At 45.7% G+C, this 22,573-nt stretch overlaps 1 protein-coding gene across 1 annotated transcript; it reads right to left on the bottom strand.

Moving 5' to 3' along the window:
* Nucleotides 1–5,144: 5,144 nt before the first annotated feature.
* Nucleotides 5,145–22,528, bottom strand: VCP (valosin containing protein). The gene is made up of 17 exons (XM_079789986.1): nt 22,226–22,528; nt 17,277–17,388; nt 16,919–17,091; nt 15,685–15,827; nt 14,762–14,892; nt 14,120–14,251; nt 12,416–12,518; nt 11,181–11,314; nt 10,966–11,101; nt 10,270–10,382; nt 9,695–9,859; nt 9,481–9,603; nt 9,008–9,220; nt 8,506–8,814; nt 8,078–8,233; nt 5,971–6,125; nt 5,145–5,804 (listed from the first exon to the last, which is right to left on the bottom strand). Exons 1-17 carry the CDS (start codon nt 22,240–22,242, stop codon nt 5,699–5,701), a joined length of 2,421 nt encoding a protein of 806 aa, XP_079646112.1. The 5' UTR covers nt 22,243–22,528; the 3' UTR covers nt 5,145–5,698.
* Nucleotides 22,529–22,573: the final 45 nt, after the last annotated feature.

The raw sequence follows: 22,573 nt of genomic DNA, 5'->3' as shown, positions 1-22,573 counted from the left end.
TGCCTGGGTATAGTCCCACTTCACCCACTCAACCCACAGTTCTCCACATATCTTTCCATCTCTTCTCAGCCCTCTACTCTTATTCTCCCTGGGTCAAATCAACAACCGTTCATTCCCATGGCTACAAAAACAAGTGCCTTTCATGTTTAATGGCCATTTGGATTTCTTCTAGAATTGCCTGTTCATATCCTTCACCCATTTTCCACTGCTGCACTATTTGTTGGATATTGTATTAGTTTTCTGCTGCTGCTATAACAAATTACCACAACACAAATTTACTTTGTCAGAAAAATAAAATCAAGGGGTTGATATGGTTGCATTCTTTTCTGTAGGCACAGAGCAGGATTCATTCCTTGTCGTTCCTGGGCTCTAGAGGGAGCCTTGGCTACTAGGCCTCTTTCTCCATCTTCAAAGCTACCAAAGGCCAAGTTCTCATATCATATCAATCTGCTCTCCATTGCTTCCCTCTTCCACTTGTAAGGACATTTATAAATACTTGGTCCCACCTGGGTAATCCAAGATACTATTACCAACTTAGGCAGTTGGTTAGCAACCTTAATTCCATTTACAGCCTTAATTCCCTTTTCCATGTAAAATAGCATAATCAGAGGTTGCAGGGATTAGGACATTGGACATCTTAGGAGAGCCATTATCCTGCTTACCATAACCTATTATGTATATCACAGTTATTTTCTCCCAACCTGTGGCTTTTCTAATTTTGTTTAAGGTGATTTTTACTTTACCAAAGTTCAAGATTTTTATATAATCAAATTTACCAACTTTTCCCTTCAGTGGCTTCTAAAATATTTTTTTTCTGGTACTTTTATGTATCAACTAGTGGCCCAGTGCACGAAATTCGTGCACTCAGGGAGAGGGGTGTGTGTGTGTGTGTGTGTGTGTATGTCCCAGCCTAGCCTGTGCCCTGTCAGTGAGGGAGCCCCGTGATCCATCGCCCCAAAGAGGTAGGCCCCGCCCACTGATTCAGGGCTCCTCAATAGATTGCCCCAAAGAGGTAGGCTGGGCCGCAGCAGAGGCCTGTGGACCTCCACGTGCCTCAGGATCCCCAGCGCAGGTGCGCGGAGGCCCCAGACGCGGCCCTGCCCCTTTTGCTGCGAGTCCCTGCCCACCCACGCCTGCTGCACACACAGCCTCCAGCTGATTGGTCATTAAACATGAGGGCATCCGGACCATTTGCATGTTACCCCTTTATTAGTATAGATAGTATAGACTAGAGGACCAGTACATGAAATTTGTGTACAGGTAGGGTCCCTAGGCCTGGCCGGTGATCAGGGTAGATCGGGGCCTTCCAGCTGTGGCCTGCCTTCATTCCTCACCGTCCCCTGGTGGTCGTCACACATCATAACAAGCAGTCTAACTCCCAAGGGGACAATTTGCATATTAGCCTTTTATTATATAGGACTGGAGGCCTGGTGCACAAATTCGCACACAGGTGGGGTCCCTCGGGGTGGCCTGTGGGGACCAGGCCCCAGCTTGCGGCCCCAGGCTCGTGCCCCGTTTCACAGCCCTGCCTGGCACCCTGCCATGGCCTGGTGCCACCTCCTCACCTGCTCTACCATCCCGCCAGTCCTGCTCTGGTCAGGGCCCACCTGGGGCCAGCAGCACTTCCACTGCTGCCCACTGCTGGCGCCGCGCTGCCAACACCCACCATGTTGCACGTCGCCCCCTGGTGGTCAGCGCATGTCATAGAGGTCAAACTCCTGGTCAAACAATTTGCATATTAAGGCTTTTATTATATAGGATGTTAGGTTAACCTAAGTTTTGAGTATGGTAGGCAAAAATTTAACTCTCCCCACATACCTCCCACAAAATAGATGTCCAATGTTACCAGTACAATTAAAAATATATAGAGCCGAAACCGGTTTGGCTCAGTGGATAGAGCGTCGGCCTGCGGACTGAAAGGTCCCAGGTTCGATTCCGGTCAAGGGCATGTACCTTGGTTGCGGGCACATCCCCAGTAGGGGCTGTGCAAGAGGCAGCTGATCGATGATTCTCTATCATCGATGTTTCTCTCTATCCCTCTCTCTTCCTCTCTGTAAAAAATCAATAAAATATATTTTTAAAAAAATATATATATATAGAATTCCTTGCCTGGCTGGTGTGGTTCAGTGGTTGAGTCAACCTATGAATCAAATCAAGAGGTCACAATTTGATTCCAGGTCAGGGCACGTGCTCAGGTTGTGGGCTCGATCCCCAGTGTGGGATGTGCAGGAGGCAGCCGATCAATGATTCTCTCATCACTGATGTTTCTATCTCTCTCTCCCCTCTCTAAAATCAATAACATTAAAAAAAAAAAAACTTATAAAAAAGGTGGCGATTAATGTTAAAAAAAGGTATAAAGCAGGATGATCTCATTTTGATTTTAAAACACCACTTATAGACATACACATTTACACACATTCACAGAAAAAGACTGAAAAATAGCAACTAAAGATGGTGGTCTCTGATTATTGGGAATATTCATTTTAAAAAATATGCTTATATTTTTCTAAATTTCTACAATGCACATTACTGCTTCTATAAAAATAGGTTATTTTGAAAGTGAATTGCCTATGCTGTACACTTGGTAATTGTAAGGTAAATTTTGGCTTTTTGACACATACACACAAATTAATCCTCTTAGCATTGAAATCTGACTCACTTCCCTGTCTAAATCCCCCAGATATCTTTGGACTAAAGTTCATTCCTGACATATGAAAGTCTTCACGTGATTTCTGACCCCTTCAAATTCACTTCAGGACTCCCTTGCTAGCCAACCTGATGATTCTTCTGTATTCTCTACCTTCTGTGCCTTTTGCTAATTGCTCTCCTGCACTTCTCCATGTCGTCTCCCACCTTCCTTTAATGCCCAGTTCAGACTACCTTTCCTATCTTGGTTTGGTTTACCCTTCTTGCAGCCACATAACAAAGTGTACCTTGTTGACAGCACTTGTTTCCTGATAGTATGGCAATGAAGCCATTCAAAGAGAGATTCTATGGTCAAGTCCACATTCCCAATCCTGTATTCTTTCCATTCTACAATATTCCCTCTACTCTGTATATTTGGTTCAGAAAAACAGCCAGTCAGAAGGTACGTATTATTCCTCTGTCTCCTCACTAATGTCACTATTCTATTCCAAAGCTTTATTTATAACCCAAACCTGAGGGCCTGAGTCCAAAACTCACCACCTGCTGGCTAAGGGTGGAACTGAAAGTCCTTTCTTTCTCCCCACCTATTGCCCCCCCGCCCGCCGCCACCACACTCAGAGTCACAATGACAATGCAATTCTGAATTTCTACTTGACACAGGGATATTTAATGACTCTATCCATCTCTAGATAGCTTTATGAAAAATTCAAGTCCTAGATTCTTGTCTTTTTAAGGACTCGGTAGGTTGGGCAAGAATAACCAAACACTTAAGATTTGCCATAGTTCACAAGAATTAATAATTGGCAGACCAAATTAATGACCAGCAGGTGAGTGTTCCTCATGGGTATTGTGTAACCAACCACTAGACTCTCACAGCAACTTGTAGGATCAATATCTTGGATCCAAATATATCTCAAAGATGTTAGACTTATAGTTTCATCTGTGGCATACTGTTGGTCCTCTGTGATCAATTTGATGCCATAATGTTAGTCAAAAATCCATCTTTTAATCATAGCACTTACCCTGTGGGAAGAAGTGATTAGTTAAGACTATATTCCAATTTCTTTCTGGGAACACTGTAGGGAAAAAGATAGACTGCTGATACAACTTACCTCTTGGTTTAAGTATGCAGGCTTCTGCAGATGACAAATAGTCCCTCACTGCTTCCTACTGTTTATAAAGCACTGTCAATCATTGTGTCAGAAAGCTACACTGCTATAAGCTCAAGTGCCAGCCTTAGAAACAGGCCTCTCACTACAAGTCTGATCTTGATTTTTCTTAAAGAATCTAGAGCCCGGCTGGCGTAGCTCAGTGGTTGAACATCAGTTAATGAACTAGATCACGATTCAATTCTGGTCAGGATACATGCCTGGGTTGAGGGCTCGATCCCCAGTATGGGGCATGTAGGAGGCAGATAATCAATGATTCACTCTCATCATTGATGCTTCTCTCTCTATCCCTTCCTCTCTGAAATCAATAAAAACATATTTCAAAATAAGAATCGCTAGAGTTCCAACCATATTCCATATAGACACACTGTGTGACAAGTGAAAACAAAGCAATCGTTTCAACACAAATTTCTATTACTTATCTCTACATATTTCGTGGGAAAATATCACTTGCCTTCTGTTATGCTCCCATAGCTTAATGCAGAGGTACGAAATATCTTTCCCTGTCTTTAGCCCTAAGGATAGGCTGTCAACTTAGGAATAAGACAGAATGTTCTTATGTTGGTAAAGATTTTCTATCTGTTTAGACCAGATAAGAGCCTGGTGTAAGTACTAGGACAAGCAACACAAATTTGACTGTGAATAATTTTCTCTGCACCATAATCTTTTTTTGGGTAAGGCATTATGGTACTGAACCCAGAAGCACTAAATGATTTATGATGGTAGCTGCTGAAGAAGAGTACACTCTATACCTGGATAAAACTATTCAAGCAATCATCTGAAAAACAGAGCAGGGGAGGATGTTTAATTTAGGAAAAAACACATCCAATACTATTGTTTTGTCTTAGAAAAGGCTTTTTTTTTTTTTATAATACAAGTTACATAAAATAAAGGTGGACACAATTGTAAGTGATCCTCAACCGGAGAATAAATGTTTGGGATTTTTTGATGCACCAAAAGAACATCCACCTCGAGACAGAGATTCTATCTTTTTGCAACCTTAAGGTTTTTGGAGGGAACCCCAATCCAGTCTTTGGTCAGGAAAGGGGACTCTCTGCAGACCTAGCCTTACCATCCACCTCAAATGTAGGTAAAGGATGCCACATTGTCCATATCTGGAACTCCATCAGGCTATCCTCCATCTACCATGGTCCTATCCAGTGATACTGAAGACATTGGGGCTAGGCAGCAGTATCATACCCATGTTAATCAGGAGGGGAAGAGAGCAGAATTTTATAGGATTTTACATTGGAAGAATGCCTTGGCAGTCAGGGGTAGCCCAAGGCCCTTCCCAGAAAAAGAAACAGGCACAGGGGCCAGGACTCAGGCTCCATTTTGATCCAACGTTTATTATCCTTTTACAACATGTCATTTTTGGTTTAGAAACTTCTTGTGATTAGTTTTCCAACATTAACTCAAAAGCATGTAAAATAAAATCAACCTACCCTCTATATAAACACCCAGCAACTGTGGCCCTTCATCCTCCTGCCCAGGTTGGGTAGGGGGAAGAAGGGAGGGCTCAAGAAGCACTGAGTGAAGTGCAGTTGCTTTACTGTGGGGAGTAGTGCCTTGGTTCACACCCACAGGATCCCTGCACTGCCCCAAACTACAAGAGAAATGATGTAGGCCCAAGGCCCAATTCTCTGTTGGTAATTCACTCTCTGCCTCCCAAATGAAAATCGCTTTTATTTTATCGCTTTTGTTTTGTGGTTTGTTTTTTTTTTCAACAGAAACCCCTGCCCAGAGTCTGACTGTAGCTAAACTGTTCAGACTGAGGAATGGAACAGGCCGCAGGCGCACCCCTGGTCCCTCCTGGGCAAGCGCCCCCACCCTCAGGGAACAAGGTCCAGCGGGCCAGCTCGAAGCACACTGGCCACCGTCACTTAGCCATAGAGGTCATCATCATTGTCTTCTGTGTATACACTGCCACCTGTGCCGCCTCCACTGCCCTGGCTGGGGCCAGCTCCACCCTGGTTTCCTGAAGGGAATCTGTGCACAAAAGCAAAAAAAAAAAAAAGTTTTTTTTTTAAAGATAGGGGTTAGGACAGGGCCTGTATAGGATTTTCACAACTACCCCTCTAGCCTCCTTAGGACTCCCACGAACTTGGTTGTGTAGTTCCACAAGGCAATTTAAGCATTGCCCACTGTCGCCTACCTGAAACTGCCAAAGCCCCGACTCTGCTGAAGGGTCTGAGCAAACATCTCGTATTTTCGAATATCATTGTCACTGACAGAACGGCGGGCAAAGCGCATGGCCTCCTCAAAGTGATCTCGGCGTATCTCAGGCACTGGATCATCTTCTTCTACCTCCTAAAGGGTTGGTAAACACAGACCACCAGGGATAGTTAAGACTCAGCCTGGATCCCTTCCCTGGCCTTCTTGCCCCTCATTACCACAGTAACCTATTGGTCTTCCTGCCTCTCCAATACAACCTAAGCAAGTCACCAGGACAATCTTAATACAACCGAATCACTGCCCTGCTTAAAAACCTGTCAGTACATTCTGAAAAAGGCAAAACTGTAGGGACAGAAATCACATCAATGGCTGCCAGGAACCTAGGGTAGTAAAAAAAAAAAGAAACTGGTTGCCCTGGCTGGTGTGGGTCAGTGGTGAGAGCGTTGGCCCGAAGACCAAAGGGTCACAGGTTTGCTATCCAGTAAAAGACAGGTACCTGGTTTGCAGGCTCAATCCCAATACATGTGTGTGTGTCTCTCTTCCCTCTCCCTCCCTCCCTAAAAATAAATGGAAAAAATATCCTCGAGTGAGGATTAATTACACACCCCAAAAATAAATAATTTTTAAAAAGAGTAACTGACTAAAATGGTCCAAGGGAACTTTTTGGGATGACAGAAATTTCTATCTCTACTGTAGTAATAGTTACAGAACTTATACACATTTGTCAAAAAAGTATGTAAACAGTGGATTTTTACTATATGTGGATTATGCCTCAGTAAATCCAAGTTTTAGAAAGAAAATATAGCTAGTTTGGGTCAGTGGTTAAAGTGTCAGCCAGCAGAATAAAGGGTCACAGGTTCGATTCCAGTCAAGGGCTCATACCTCAGTTGCAGACTGGATCCACGGCCCCAGTCAGGGCGGGTGTGGGAGGCAACCAATCGATGTGTCTCTCTCACATCAATGTTTCTCTTTGTCTCTCCCCCTCCTTTCCACTCTCTCTCTAAAAATCAATGGAAAAAATATTCTTGGATGAGGATTAACACAATATAAATAAGAAAAATATCAACGCCTCTCAGTGTTTACATCTGAATTACACCTTACCTAGTGGCCTCACTTTCAGTAACACATACCCTCTTAAATTTACCCGGGTTTCCCCAATTTTTGTAATCCTACTTAGCAGCAGATTATTTGGGCTTATTTTCTTTATTCAAATTGTACTCTCCCTTTAAAAACCCAGCTCAAATCCTATCTTTTCCACTGAGAAGCCACTCCAATTGCTGTGAGTTATAAGACTGCTGCCGAAACCGGTTTGGCTCAGTGGATAGAGAATCGGCCTGCGGACTCAAGGGTCCCAGGTTCGGTTCCGGTCAAGGGCATGTACCTTGGTTGCGGGCACGTCCCCAGTGGGGGGTGTGCAAGAGGCAGCTGATCGATGTTTCTAACTCTCTATCCTCTCTCTTCCTCTCTGTAAAAAATCAATAAAATACATTAAAAAAAAAAAAAAAAAGAAAGACTGCTCCCTGCCCTAGCTGGTTTGACTCAGTAAATAAGTGTCGGCCTGCGGACGAAAAGGTCCTGGGTTTGATTCTGGTCAAGGGCGTATGCTCAGATTGCAGGCTCAATCCCAGTACGGGGTGTGCAGGAAGCAGCCAATCAATGATTCTCTCTCATCATTGATGTTTCTGTTTCTCCCTCTCCCTTCCTCTCTGAAATCAATAAAAAAAAAATATTTTTTTAAAAGACTGCTCCCTGGCATTAGTTTATCAGTTTTTTAAGTTTTTATGGGAGACAAGAGGGATGTCACAGACCCCCTCCAAAAGGTAGAGAAAGCATCCATCTATCCATCCATTTATAATCCCAAATTGAAGTTAACCCTCAGCTACTCTTTCATGACCTACTAAATACCTAAATCTGATGATCTTTTCAAAACCTTACAACCTTTGGAGCATCGGTCACCAACTGGTGGTCTGCGGGCCACTTGTGGTCTGTGAGGTCCGAGAGGTTGGAAACCGCTGTTCTAGGGCATGGTGAGGATTATCCCCCAGCACCCCATGACTGGCACATCTGGGGAAAGGATGCAAACTCACCATGGCTGATGGGTTGGTCTGCCTCTCACGGTCTCGCCTAATCTCACTCTCGATGGATTCACGAATGGCCAGCTTACAAGCACGTTGACATATCTCTGTCAGGTCAGCTCCAGAGAAGCCATTAGTCATCTTAGCCAGGAACTCCAAATCCACATCCTAAAAGTAGAGTATCTTAGCATTTAGTCTCTCCTCCCATGATATACAAACACAATCTCTGAGCCACTCCAGCACTCCCAATTCCAATCTATCCCATCTTTCACCACTGTTTATTCCCAATTCTAGATTCTCCTAATACCCTCAAATCTTCCATCTTCCCTTTACAACCCTAATCCCAGAAATCCCAATGAAATCTTGTCTGGAAACCAAACACACCCCACAGTAGCCTGAGGACTCATAGACGTCCCCATGGCCCATGATCTTGCACCTGCCTTGGCAACTGGAGACTTGCGCAGGTTGGCCTTCAGGATGGCAACACGGGACTTCTCATCAGGTAGCGGGATATAGATGAGTTGATCAAGGCGGCCAGGTCGCAAGATGGCAGGATCAATGATGTCAGGCCGATTGGTCGCACCAATGATAAAAACATTCTTTTTTGTGGACATGCCATCCATTTCTGTCAGGATCTGGTTAATAACTCGGTCAGCAGCTCCACCACCATCTCCAATGTTACCACCACGGGCCTTGGCAATTGAATCCAGCTCATCAAAGAACAGTACACAGGGGGCAGCTTGGCGGGCCTATGGGAGGGACAGATGGACTCAAGCATTAGTATACTGGTCTCTCAGATCTGAGAAGGAAAATAAAGAGACCTTCACTGTTCCAGCTGAGCTGCCAGAATGAGAGGTTTTTAACTCTCCCAAAGAAAACAGCCTCTATTTCTATCTTGCCTTCAAGCAAGTGAATAAAATAGCCCAACTGCTTATAGCTCACCTTGTCAAAGATTTCTCTGACATTGGCCTCAGACTCCCCAAACCACATGGTGAGCAGCTCAGGACCCTTGATGGAGATGAAGTTAGCCTGGCATTCATTAGCAATGGCTTTGGCCAGTAAGGTTTTCCCACAGCCAGGAGGTCCATAGAACAGTACTCCCTTGGAGGGTGTCATGCCAAACTTGAGGAATTTGTCTGGGTGCTCCACAGGATACTAAAAGGAAAAAGAAAGAGGGTTCAGGGATACCTCTACAGTTTGAAAGAAACCTAACCAAACAGAAGCCTACCCCTACCATCGCCTGGTTAAAGAACCAGTTTCCCTAGCAGGCCCCTTTAGTGCCTCAGACCTGAGAATAGCAGATTCCTGAATTATTCTCTCACAATTCCTGCAATGAATGTGCCAACACCCCAAGACTAGCCAGTTCAATTACAAAGTATTTAAGCAATGACTCACCCTGAACCAAGATACCCTACCTGGACCAGTTCCTGAAGCTCACGTTTCACATCCTCCAGGCCCCCAATGTCCTCCCAGGTTACCTGTGGCACTTCCACCACAGTTTCCCGCAATGCTGACGGGTTGCTCTGGCTCAGGGCCCACTAAAAAAAGAAGTAAAATTGGAAATGAAATTTGCATGGGAAGGCATGAAAGTGCACATGTGTGGACCTAAGATGGCAGTGCAGTCCTTACCCGGAAGTCATCCATAGTAACTGCCAGGGAGTTCATGACCTCAGCATCAATGGTTTCATCCTCTAGGTCAATAAGGTCCATCTTCTTGCGGATGGCTTGCAGAGCGGCCTCAGAGCACAAGGCTGCTAGGTCAGCACCCACATGCCCATGAGTCTCATTGGCTACCTGCAGAGAGAAATTCTACTTACTATACTGTCTCTAAGACCTGGTTGCTTTAAAGGATCAAAGATAACAGAATCCTAGTCCCTTCCCCTGATTCCTATTTCTGGGTCCTCCCAATTACTAGAACACATACTAGCAGTCCTTTCACAGGACAGATTTAAGTATTCAAACCTGAACTTGGGGCCTGGAAATAAAGCTGCCCCCAAAATTCTGGTTTGCTCTAATACAACGTCAACCAAGAAATATGCCAACTCTAGTTTCCTGGATTCAATCTCAAATCACTTCCTTTTCTCTGCCCCAAAATCAAAATCAGTCTCCTCACACATCTTAAGTTTATATTCCTAGACAGTTCCCTTCAACTGCTTGGAAATAGATATCCTAAAACTCCTGTTCAGCTCTCATCACTACTCCACCTGTTCCAGGTCCACATCATCCGCCAGCTTCATGTTCTTGGTATGGATCTGAAGAATTTCCAAGCGTCCTGTAGCATCAGGGATTCCAATATCTACCTCCCTGTCAAAGCGACCTGTGGGACAACGCGTGAATATACACAGGGCTTATTTCTGGTCCAAAGGGAAGAAGGGACAGGCCTAACGTGACCAACCAACCTAGTTTACACCCAGGATTGTTCTGATGTTAGCATTCCAAACGCCCATGTGTCCCACGTCCTGGGAAACCCTTCATTTCAGGCATACCAGGACAGCTCACCCTAGACAGGGCATGAAGTAAGGGAAAGGACAGCCAGTCCCTTTCACTACAAAAACCTTCAAGAAATGAGCAGGATTAGATGATTTAGATAAATGACAGATGCGGGATTAAAAAGATTAAACAAAGCCCGGCTCAGTGGTTGAGCACTGACCTATGAACTAGGAGGTCATAAGTTCAATTCATAGTTAGGGCACATGCCTGAGTTTTGAGCTCGATTCACAGTAGGTGGCCTGCAGAAGGGAGTTGATCAATGATTCTCTCTCATCATTGATGCTTCTCTCTCCCTTCTTCTCTGATAGCAATAAAAAAAAATATTTTAAAAAGGAAAAAAAATTTAGCCAAGTAGAGTTATGATCTCCCTATGAGCGAAGACAGAGTTTAAAGAAATTTGGGGTCCTTACCAAATCGCCGTAGGGCTGGGTCAATGCTGTTAGGTCTGTTAGTTGCTGCCATGACGATCACATGTGCTCTCTGCTTAAGGCCATCCATAAGGGTCAACAATTGTGATACAATGCGCCGTTCCACCTCCCCATGGGTCTGTCAGGACAGGATATCTGGTCAGAAGTGAAATCAAGACCTTTCAACCCCCCACTAATCCCCTGGGTTAAAGCCCTACTTTTTCTCTTTTGGGAGCAATAGCATCCAGCTCATCAATGAAGATAATAGCAGGAGCATTCTTTTCAGCCTCCTCAAAGGCTTTACGAAGGTTGCTCTCAGACTCACCAGCCAACTTGCTCATGATTTCAGGACCTGAAAGGATTCAGAATAAAGTCAATGACAAACTATATCCTTCCTCATTCCCAAATGAAAGCAGATATGTTGTTTGCTAAGACGACCAGATACAGGTCCTGGGTGACAAGATGGTAGATAACCTCTGCCTACTTTTTCACAGACTCTATGAGCCACTATCCCAGGATAACCAACAGGCCAGACTGAGAGAAACCAAGGGAACTAGTACACTTATCTCATAGTTGAGATGAAAGTGTGAAGATGACAGAAGATGCTCTAGGACCTCTGGCCAGAGCAGGAGAAGCAGCACACCAGTTGGACCTCTAACAGCTAAATAGCATTCTTTAGATCCAGTTGACCTTCCCCAAAAACCCTCTAAAATAAATAAGCATACACTTTTTGATTTCCCATCCTAACTTGCTCCCCCTAAATGTTTTCAGCCTGTTTATAATCTTTCTCAAAGAGGTATAGATTGGGGGCACAAGAGGAAAATATCTTCCCTTGTTGCTTATTTGTCTACTAGAAGCCCGTTGCACGAAGTTTCGTGCAATAGACTTTTCCTTCACCTGGCTGCCGGCACCAGTTTTCCGCCATCAGCAGTTTTCCTCTGGCCACCCGCCAATCAGAGTGCCTCCAGCCAGCATGATCGGCCACCCCGAGAGGAACTCCGATCTAGAGGCGCTCCGATCAGCGGGTGGCCAGAGGAAAACTGGTGCTGGCGGAAAACTAGTGCCGGCAGCCACGCAATCGGCCACCCCGAGTTCTGCCACCAGAGTCTTCCACCGGCCCCACGGGTCCTTCCGCAGCACCGGCCTAAGGAGCGGGGGTCGGGGACTCGCGAGTCCCCGCCCCCCACTCCTACCGCCAGCCAATCGGCCACCCTGAGTCCCGCCCCCCGCGCCTCCAGCCGGCCCAATGGTGGGCGTAGCGGAGTGATGCAATTTGCATATTACCTTTTTATTATGTAGGATAATGGATCCCAGCAGAAAAAAAACATGCTAAAGTGTACACAAGAGCATGTGTGCAAATAAATATGTCCATGGTTTATCCAGCTCAGGAGACTGGGTCATGCTAAGCTCAGAATTACGTCCAGCCAAACTCAAGGTGAACCAAGTTTCCTACCATTGATCAAAAAGAAGAAGGCCCCTGTCTCATTTGCCACAGCTCGAGCAATCAGAGTCTTCCCGGTCCCAGGAGGTCCATAGAGCAGGATTCCCCGAGGAGGCTGAGGACCAGTACAGAGAATATAATTAGGTTCTGACTCCCACTTTCTCCCAACCCCATCCAGCCTAACATGGCTTAACTAGGGTTTTACTGAGGGTGAGGATCACAGCTCAACCCTGACACCAGTAAAATTGAGTCCTTAGCCATAGCTGCTGGAAAGACAGCTTCCTTCAGGTCACACTCACTCCCCTTATCAGCAGGGAAAATACTGATAGAAGGCTAACATCTATGATTATAACTTGCACTAGAGGCCTAGTGCACAAAATTTAGCCCAGCCTGCACACTCTCCAAACTGGGACCCCTTGGGGGCAGTCAGACATCCCTTTCACAATCTGGGACCGCTGGCTCCTAACCGCCTCTGCCTGCTGGCCTGATCGCCCCCTAACTGCTTGCTCCCCTGCTGGCCTGATCACCCCTAACCACCTCTGCCTCGGCCCCCCACCACCGTGGCTTTGTCTGGAAGATGTCTGGTCAATCCAGTCTAATTAGCATATTACCCTTTTATTAGCATAGATAGGAAATAAAGGGCAGAGAAAACCAAGAAACCAGTGCAACTGAGTATAAAGATCCTGGCATTAGACAAAAGCAAGAGGCCATTAGGCCAAGAACTTGACTTTAGATAGACCAAGATTTTTTAAATTACTGGTAGCTTACTCAAAAGAGTGTTGCCAGAGCCAGGCCGGCATGGCTCAGTGGTTGAGTGTGGACCTATGAACTAGGACAGTGGTTGGCAAACTCATTAGTCAACAGAGCCAAATATCAACAGTACAACGATTGAAATTTCTTTTGAGAGCCAAAATTTTTAAACTTAAACTTCTTCTAACGCCACTTCTTCAAAATAGACTCGCCCAGGCCGTGGTATTTTGTGAAAGAGTCACACTCAAGGGGCCAAAGAGCCGCATGTGGCTTGCGAGCCGCAGTATGCCGACCACGGAACTAGAAGGTCACAGTTCGATTCTTGGTCAGGCATATGCCCGGGTTATGGCTCGATCCCCAGTGTGGGGTGTGCAGGAGGCAGCCAATCAACAATTCTCTCTAATTATTAATATTTCTATCTCTTTCTCCCTTCCTCTCTGAAATCATTAAAAATACATTTTCAAGAAAAAGTGTTGCCAGAGACTCAATCACTTCAGTAATCAACCCTTCAGGATTTATTATGTTAGAATGCTTTTCTTTACCGCCAATCCCAAGTTTTCCTATTTGAAGCTGTCTTTTCTGTGGCCTCATCCACAGGCAACACATGGTAAGTGCCCACACGAAAGATAAAGTTAAAAAAAAAAAAAAAAAGATAAAGTTATTTATATGGTGCATACTAAGGGAAGGGATAATAATTTCATCTTCAGTATATCCCATGACATGGAAATGGTTGGGAAGTTCCATTCTAGACCAGCAGTTCTCAAATGTTTGAGAGTCAGGACCCTTAACACTGCAAATTTCCTTAACTTCTACTTCTATTGGGCAGCACTCTTCTAGACCAGTTAGCAAACTATGGTGAGACTTGTTTTTATAGGGTTCATAAGAATAGCTTTTACATCTTTAAAGTTATTTTATATATATTAATCACCACCCTAGACTATATCCCTCAGAGCCCCAGATGCTCACCTTCACACCAATTGCCTTAAATAGGGCAGGATGTCTTAAGGGCAGCTCCACCATCTCTTTTATCTGAGCTAGCTGTTTCCTGCAGCCACCAATGTCATCATAGCCTACTTCATTCAAGGACTCTTCCTCATCCTGTATATGGAGGAGACAAAGGAGAAGGCAGGGATATTATCATCAGCAAAAGCAGAGTCTCTTCAAATCCTTCCACAATCTGGTGTGGGAAAATCTGCTGTAATTGAAGACTGTCCTCTAAGGGGACTGTGCCTCAAAGAACAACTCAAAATCCCAAGGCAAAGATTTCTAGCACAGCTTTTCCCTCTCACACTGCCTTCAGTCTACTGGGAAGGGCTCCCCTAAGACGTGAAGCTAGAAATTCTGGAAAACGGAAATTCCAGCTCCATCATCAGCATCACTTCTTCAAAATATAGTCTGACTACTTAGATCCTTTTGGTTCAAACTAGATTTTTTAAGTTACTGGTACCAGATACTTCGAAGAAACACCTAAGCCCAGAAATGAATAACTGAGAGGTTTCCCATCTCTGTAAGAAGCTTAATTCCAAAGAGCACCCTGCTTGATAACCATCACATGACTGTCCCACTGAGTATCATGTAGTCCAGTATTGGGATCAGAAGAGGACTCACCTCTCGTTTGATAGGCTCCCCTTCACAGTGGATCACTGTGTCTGGAGCAACAATGCAGTAAGGGCTGGGATCTGTCTCCACTACTTTGAACTCCACAGCACGCATTCCACCCCGGACAAGGAAAATGTCTCCTATGAGAACAATCAGCATGAGGGCAGTTAGAGGTGTCAACTATAAGACTAAGGAAGAATTATTCATCAGAATCTGGAGTCTAGAATGCCAAATTCACTAGATATTGTCTCCCCACCCCCATGATTCTGTTAAACATGAGGCAAGAGGAGAAAAGCTAGCCTGTGAAGTGTCCTTCTGACTCTCAAGAGGGACAGTGAACAATGTGATGTGCCAGAAGCCCATAAGGTTTTGACTTCTGGGGTTCAGGCACCCAAGCTTTTACAACACCCACCAATGGTAGAGCTGTGCTAAACATTAAATACTCTTGACTGTGACACAGCCAAAATGGCCCAGAGATTTAAGGAAAGACAGTTTACTCTCCTGGAGCAGGGAGTGGGAATGGGGTAACTAGGGGAGTGGGAGGGAGGGCAGGGGGAAGGAGAAAGTACACATGTATACACACATTAGTAGCCCTGCACACAAATCCGTGCACCAGTAGCTCTCTGCGGGGCCTGGCTACTCCGCACCCACTGCCCAGAGGCTCTCCTTGGCCCATCTGCGGCCGGGCAGCAACGAAGCAAGCATTCCACCAGGCTGCTCACGCTGCCCACTCTCAGCAGCTGCGCCCCTGGGATTGGGGGACTCCAGTGGGGCCGAGAGGACTGGGCACCACCATTGTTGTGATGGAGTGACAGTTAATTTGCATATTACCCTTTTATTAGGAGGCTATGAGACTGAGACAGATGTTCTAAGGTTGACTAGTATCCCCACAAACAGCCATCTTAAGCTCAGTCTCTAAAATTGTCTCTCACCTTTCCGGATAGGTCGATAAGCTTCCAGGAAGTATGGCTTAAGGTATACCTCAAAGAGATTGCCAGTGATACCTTCCACCGTGTCATCGATGGGTAGCACATGGATGCGTTTGCCATACTTCACATCAGGGCATGGCTGGATGCTGAGGATGACAAGCAGACTCCACATTACCAACCACACTGCAGCCCCAAGCACTGGGTGTCCGAAAGGGCCTGGCACAGAGAGCTGATGGCGAGCGAAAGAGAAAAGGCAGGGATGGCTTTAGGTGAAGAGAGGCAGGATAGACTGGGAATGAGGACAAAGGAACAGCCAAGCAGAACTAAGAAAGGTCACACTCAGGGAAGGGTAGAAGCCAATAGTGGGGCTGCCCGCTCCCAATCAGTGAACTAAAAGGAAGACCCACACATCTGGAACCCCTACAAAGACGACGGGAGAGATAGTCTTCAGTGAGAGAGATCCAAGGATGACCCATTCTGGATATTGGTGACCCAATATTGAAAAGGGAGGACTTAGCCTGTTAAGTGTCAGGGTCAGAGAAACAGAAATGAAAAAATAATCTCAAGTCAGGTGGTCAGAGCACCTTGAGAAAAGTGACTAAGACCCTCCAGGAAATCTACACGAAACCTAGAAATCTTAAAAAAGAATCAGAAGTCTGATATTCATGGCCAGTTAACAGGTGGTTGGGTAGCAGTAGCTAAATATGACTCCAAGATGAGAAAAGCCTCTTGCCTAAAGTTAAGTCCAAAATCAGTCAGACGGAAGCTATCCTGGTTTTAGCTCAAACTATGCTTCTCTCCTAGATTAATTTGGATCCTTAAAAAGACCTGCTAGGAGTTCAACTTCCACACCCATTCTCCCACCTTATCTGAGCCCTAACACAAATCATTAATCTAACACAGTAGTAAGGTTATTTGGCAGATACACACCCTCAAATGGCATCCTAAACCAGGGTCTAAGGTGTGATAAGTTATACCTCTTATAGAAAATAATAAAGAAAAAAAGGCATTAAGAAAGTCATAGAAATGCCAATTTGTCCCAACAGTCAAGCAGAAGCAGATTTTAAAGTCCCAGGAAGGCAAAACCAAAGCCTAAAACCAACTCTGATACATAAATCTTTCCATGGTTAGGAGGCTTCTAATACCTGCAGCTGCCAAGGCCTTCATAGGGGTCCTGCCTATAAGGCAGGCTATCTCTGGCCTCCCATCCCTGAGGGGCCAAGAACCCCACACACACCTGATAACATCCCCTAGGCGTACGCGAAGGTTATTCCGAACAACTCTATTCATTCGAATCTTCTCATCAGAACATGTGTCATCAGAAAGCACAATGCACACAGCTTCCCGCCTCTTCTTTCCTTTCAGCAACACTGTATCACCTCGGAACAACTGCAGCTCATCCATCTTGGGCTGAGGAAACAAGGTTAAGGCCTTTGGGTCACTGGGCCAGGGGGTAAGGAGCAGCCCTGGAGGTTGGGATTCCCAGTAAACCCCACTCTATTTGTGGTCACTGCAAGAAAAATGAGAAAAGAATCCTGGGAAAAACCCTCAGGTTAAGTGAAATAAGGAAAGACCGGACTGTGGACCTAACTTACCTGGGACAAGGACACCACACTGTTGTCCTCATTGATGGCTTCATCGACAATTAACCGATTGGGACGATTCTTTTGTTTAAGAATGGCTGTTGATAAGTCATCACCTTTTGAACTAGAAAGAGAAACTGAAGTCAGTCCCAATACATACTCCAGCCCCGGGGACCCCACCAATTTCTAAAACTTACACTTGAAAAGAAATAGTGAGTAGATGAAGTGGAAGTTCAGCCAAGGTCATGAGTAATACCTAGCACATATTACAATTCCCATTCCAGTAGCTCTTGGATGCTAGTATGCCAGCTATAAAGCCCAAGGGTCAAAAAACTATGGCCTGGGAGGTGGGGGGTAAGAGATCAACCAAAGGACTTGTATGCATGTATATAAGCATAACCAATGGACACAAACACTAGGGCGGTGAGGGCATGTGCTGGGGGGGTGGAGATGGCCGGGGAGAGGTCAATGGGGAGAAAAAAGAGTCATATGTAATACTATATGCAACACTTTAAACAATAAAGAATTAAAAACAAACAAACAAAAAAACCAACCATGACCTAAAAAGGTGAAATACAAGTGGAGATTAAATACAATTACAGAAATGAAAACAGTCTTAGGATAGAATAGTGGTTAAGAGAGGCTCTGCAGTCAGACCTGCTGGGCCTGAATTCCAACCCTACCATTACTTAACTTTGATCTTGGCCAAGTTATTTAACCTCTTTGAAAGTTGATTTCCTAATCTGTGAAATGGGGATATAGTAGTATCTACCTCAGGATTATTGTCCTAAGTGAGATAATGAATGCAAAATGTTCAACACAATGCCTGGCACATAATATTAATGGTCACTACAGTTAATTAGCACTGCCAAACAAAGCACAAGCCCTTTCTTTGCTAACCCTTTTTTTTGGTAAGAGAACACTTACTTATAAAATCACAGAAGCAGAAAAAGTAATTTCTATAAGAAATGGGTTTAGGGCCGAAACCGGTTTGGCTCAGTGGATAGAGCGTCGGCCTTCGGACTCAAGGGTCCCAGGTTCGATTCCGGTCAAGGGCATGTACCTTGGTTGCGGGCACATCCCCAGTAGGGGGTGTGCAAGAGGCAGCTGATCGATGTTTCTCTCTCATCGATGTTTCTAACTCTATCCCTCTCTCTTCCTCTCTGTAAAAAATCAATAAAATATATTTTAAAAAAAGAAGAAAAAAAAAAAGAAATGGGTTTAGGAAATAAGTTATAAAAGAAGGGCCCTTGGAGCCTTGGGAGTGAGGAAGCTAATGGTATTGCTTCTGAAGGCAAAGGGAGAGAGGAGAAGGGAAAGGGAAAGGCAAAGAATGAAGTGAGCTAGACAACTTCTCTTAGGATTCAGTGAGGCCCCAAGTACCACCAAGCAAGGCTAGGGACATATGAAGCAAAATTAGCACTACCCTCCTTTAAATCTGCTGAGTGCCAGAGCTTTCTATATACCACAGAAATGTCAAACTTAAATACCACCATATTAAAAACAACAAAAACAGGAACAGATCTAGAACCTTCAGAAAGAGGATTAAGCTCAAACAGTAATCTCTGTAAGACATACAACTCCATGGAGTTGGTTCAAAAGTCAAAACCACCCTGCTAGAGTGGCTCAGTTGGTTGAATGTCATCCTGTGCACCAAAAGATTGCCTGTTCTGATTTCCAGACAGGGCACATACCTGGGTTGCTGGTTCTATCCCTGGTTGGGGCATCTATGGGAGGCAACTGATTGATGCTTCTCTCACACTGATGTTTCTCCCTCCTTCTCACTAAGCATGTCCTCAGGTGAGGATTTAAAAAAAAACTCAAAACTAAGAAATGCTGAGACATGGAGCAAATCCAAATCCCTTTCACCCAAATCAAGGTTGCTTGAGTCTAAACCACTTTAAACTGTCCAGTTTCGCGCTGATTGGTGTTGCTTAGTGGTTAGAGTGTGGTGGACCTATGCACCAAAAGGTAGATTCCATTGCCAGTCAAGGGCACATACCTGGGTTGCAGGTTCAATCCCCGCCCCAGTTTGGGCACATGCAGGAAGCAAACAATCGATGTGATGTGTTTCACTTTCACATCGATGTTTCAGTTTCTCTCTCTCCACTTCCCTCCTCTCTCTAAAAAAAAAAAATAATAAAATAAAATAAATAAAAATAAAAATAAATAAATGGAAAAATACCCTTGGGTGAGGACAAACAAAAAATAATAAACTGTCCAGTTTCAAATATTTCCTGGACACCAATTTTTTACCTAGCTTATTCTCCAGCCTTCACTAACTCAATTTGGTGGGCTCTCCCCCTTTGAAGAACTACCTCCTATTAGTAAGGCTCAAGAAAACATGTGCCTTACTAATAGGGAGGCCAGATAATGGAGGAAGTGAAGAAATACATAAAAAAGAATGTCTTCCATGAATTATTTCTCCATTCAACAAATTAACGAGTATATGTATTATATGCCAGGCACTGTTCTGGGATCCAGGGACTTATCAGTCAACAAAACAAAACAAAATAGTATTTCTATTAGAAATGTCTTCACAACTTGCAAGAAAAGAGATGCCTATGCTCCAGAATACGCACTGTGGAGTTATGCGGTTTTTACATATTTTGGTCCTGATATACCCAAAAGAAATACAAATCCCGTTCTCTAATAAAATTAAAGGTTTTCTGCTGATCCTCTTACACAGGTTGCATCTTTAATCATCACCTTTAAACTAGTTTCCAAGAGTGGAGTTTCCTAGGCTTAAACTTGCCTCCCCAAACCCAAAAGTGTGGCACTTTGGGCATAAGCTGCAGAGTAGACAAGTTTTCCCAATGCTTATCAATACCCTGGAGGGCAACCATGGTCAATGTGACATCTGAGGGCAATTTAAACCCATCAATTCTCCCTCTCCCTCAGACTTCAAAATACCCTCCAAGGGCTGCCCATCTTCCTGCCTAACCTATAGAACCGGTACTGAAAAAAAAAATAAGTTGCCTCTAATCATCAGTTTGTGTTTTAACCCCAAGGCTACATTCTAAAAATAGCTCCAATCTGCCTACCATTCTGGACCCTGGCATTGGAGATGAGTGGTATACTCTTCCCTTAACAGGGGTGGGGAACATCCGGCCTGAGGGCCGTAAGGCCCAAGAAATCATTTGGACCGAAACCGGTTTGGCTCAGTGGATAGAGCGTCAGTCTTCGGACTGAAGGGTCCCAGGTTCGATTCCGGTCAGAGGCATGTACATTGGTTGCAGGCACATCCCCGGTGGGGGGTGTGCAGGAGGCAGCTGGTCCATGTTTCTCTCTCATGATGTTTCTAGCTCTCTATTCCTCTCCCTTCCCCTCTGTAAAAAATCAATAAATTAAAAAACAAAAAAGAAATAATTTGGTCTGGCACAGCCAAGGCATTAGGAGTGAGTTAATTAAATGTTTGACCAAATATAGCAGGCTAATCTTTCAGTTGGTAATTTTGTATGACCCAGAAATATTATAAACATCCAAATAGCTGTTGACAGAAAAAAGGTTCCCCACCTGTCTTAAGATAAAGATCTTTAATCCCACATCTATCTACTGATAAAAGGTAGGAAGGTCTAAGAGAATTCAGCCTGAATATCGCCCAACAGCAGTCTGGAGGCTCTTTGGAGACACCTCCTATTGTCTTCTGCATGAGTCAGGTCCTTTCCAGAATCCCAAAGGACCACAGGGGACTTGGAGGGAGAGTTCAGGTAAGAGTCATTAAGATGATGACCTAGAGATTAGAAACCATCCATGCTGCCAGGTTCCACTAATTTTGAATTTTTAGTTTTCGTTTTGAAAACGAAAGACTGACTGGATAACCTAAGTTTTAAGTATTAGTAAGTGGACCTTTTAAATAGATGACTGAGTAATACTTCATCTAGATTCAGAAACTTGAAAATAAAGGAACACACCAAAAACAAAAAATCTCTTTGAGTCAGGAAGGTGATTTGCATAGAGGAGTTTCCATAGGATGGCGGTGTCTCCTCCCTTCCCCCCAGTATGTAAAGCTCTTGATTCTAAATTCAGTGGACAGAGGGGCCAGATTTTATCGGATGCTTTCCTCAGGGTGGAGGGCCCAGGATTTCTCAACATAGCAGATTTGGGGGGGGGGGGGGGGGCGGAAACCGTGTGTTTTGGGAGAGTTAGAGCAACTCTAATCTACACACCACGAGGGCTGAAATCTAGGAAGGCCTAGAAAATACGAACTCATATTCGAACGATATAGCAAGAACCTAAAATAGTAAACAAAAAGTCCCTTTCTCCCTACGCCTATTTCATGACATCAAGGAAAACTGACTAAAGCTTTCTCCTGTGAACAAGGCCAGAGCGAAAGGCAGGGCCTCTCTCCCTCATACTCAGGTGGCACAGGATGCTCACCGCGGCCGCGGCGGACTCGGCTCCAAAAGCGCCGAGAGCTCCCCTGAGCTCGCCGGGCCTCCCCCGCTACGGCCTCCGCCTCTGTCTCCGGCTCCGAAGGCCTTCACCCGGCCCAAAGTCCACGCCCACCGGGCCCAGTCAGGGCGTTGGGGCCTGCTCTCTCCCGGAACCAAAGGCCTCCAGCGGGTGGTAGGCCGAGGCGCGGGGGGGCGCGGGGGCTCAAGGCCCCAGGGCTCCGCGCCGGCAGTGTGGGCCAGCAGACCTCACTAGGCCCGCATGGCCGTTCCAAGGGAGACAATCAGGTCGGCCGGGCCTGCATGACACAGCACGATCTGGCCCAGGCCCCGACCCGGGCCCAACGCAAACCCCGCCTAGGGGGCGCACGGGTGCGTAGCCTGGCCCAGCCGGCCCCTCCTTCGCTCCCGTCCTCTCGTCTCCTTCCTTCCATGTCTCCCTCTTTCCCGGTCTCCACCTCCTAGACGCGCCCACGGCCAGGTCCACCCGGGCCTACCCAGCGCTGAAGGGCCCCCCTGTGCGCGCACCCGCGGCGGGCGGGCGGGCGCGCGCACACACACACTCACTCAGCTCCGGAGGCCATGGCGCGTGCCTCTCCCGGCCGGCGGCTGTGGCAGCCCAAGGGTAACGGCTACGAGGGATGGCAGTAGACCGTCTGGACCCGGGCTCGGCTCTCCCGGGCGGGGTGTCGAGCAGCGGCGACAAACCCGCAGGCAGCCTCCCTGTCGCTTCCTCCCAGCGGCACCCGTGCGGTGAGCGGGCAGGAGACGTTGGCTCCTGATCCGCGAGGCAGCGGCAGCGACGACTCAAACGACGGCTACAGACGCTTCACTGAGACTGAGCCGAGAAGAGCCGAATCATCGGAAGAAGAGGTACTCTCACCTCAGCCAATCAGCGCCTGCCCTAGGGACTCC

Source organism: Cnephaeus nilssonii (assembly GCF_951640355.1).
Source record: "Cnephaeus nilssonii genome assembly, chromosome: 14".
In the NCBI taxonomy this organism is placed as follows: domain Eukaryota; kingdom Metazoa; phylum Chordata; class Mammalia; order Chiroptera; family Vespertilionidae; genus Cnephaeus; species Cnephaeus nilssonii.
This window is presented reverse-complemented; position numbering and strand designations above follow the sequence as displayed.

What these genes read in the sequence shown, in the direction of transcription:
- VCP (XM_079789986.1), bottom strand. An exon ending in GGGAGCCTATCAAACGAGAG is followed by an intron (nt 14,252 to 14,761) that starts GTGAGTCCTCTT and finishes CTCCATATACAG; the next exon opens with GATGAGGAAGAGTCCTTGAA. An exon ending in CTTCTTCTTTTTGATCAATG is followed by an intron (nt 11,315 to 12,415) that starts GTAGGAAACTTG and finishes GAATCCTTTCAG; the next exon opens with GTCCTGAAATCATGAGCAAG.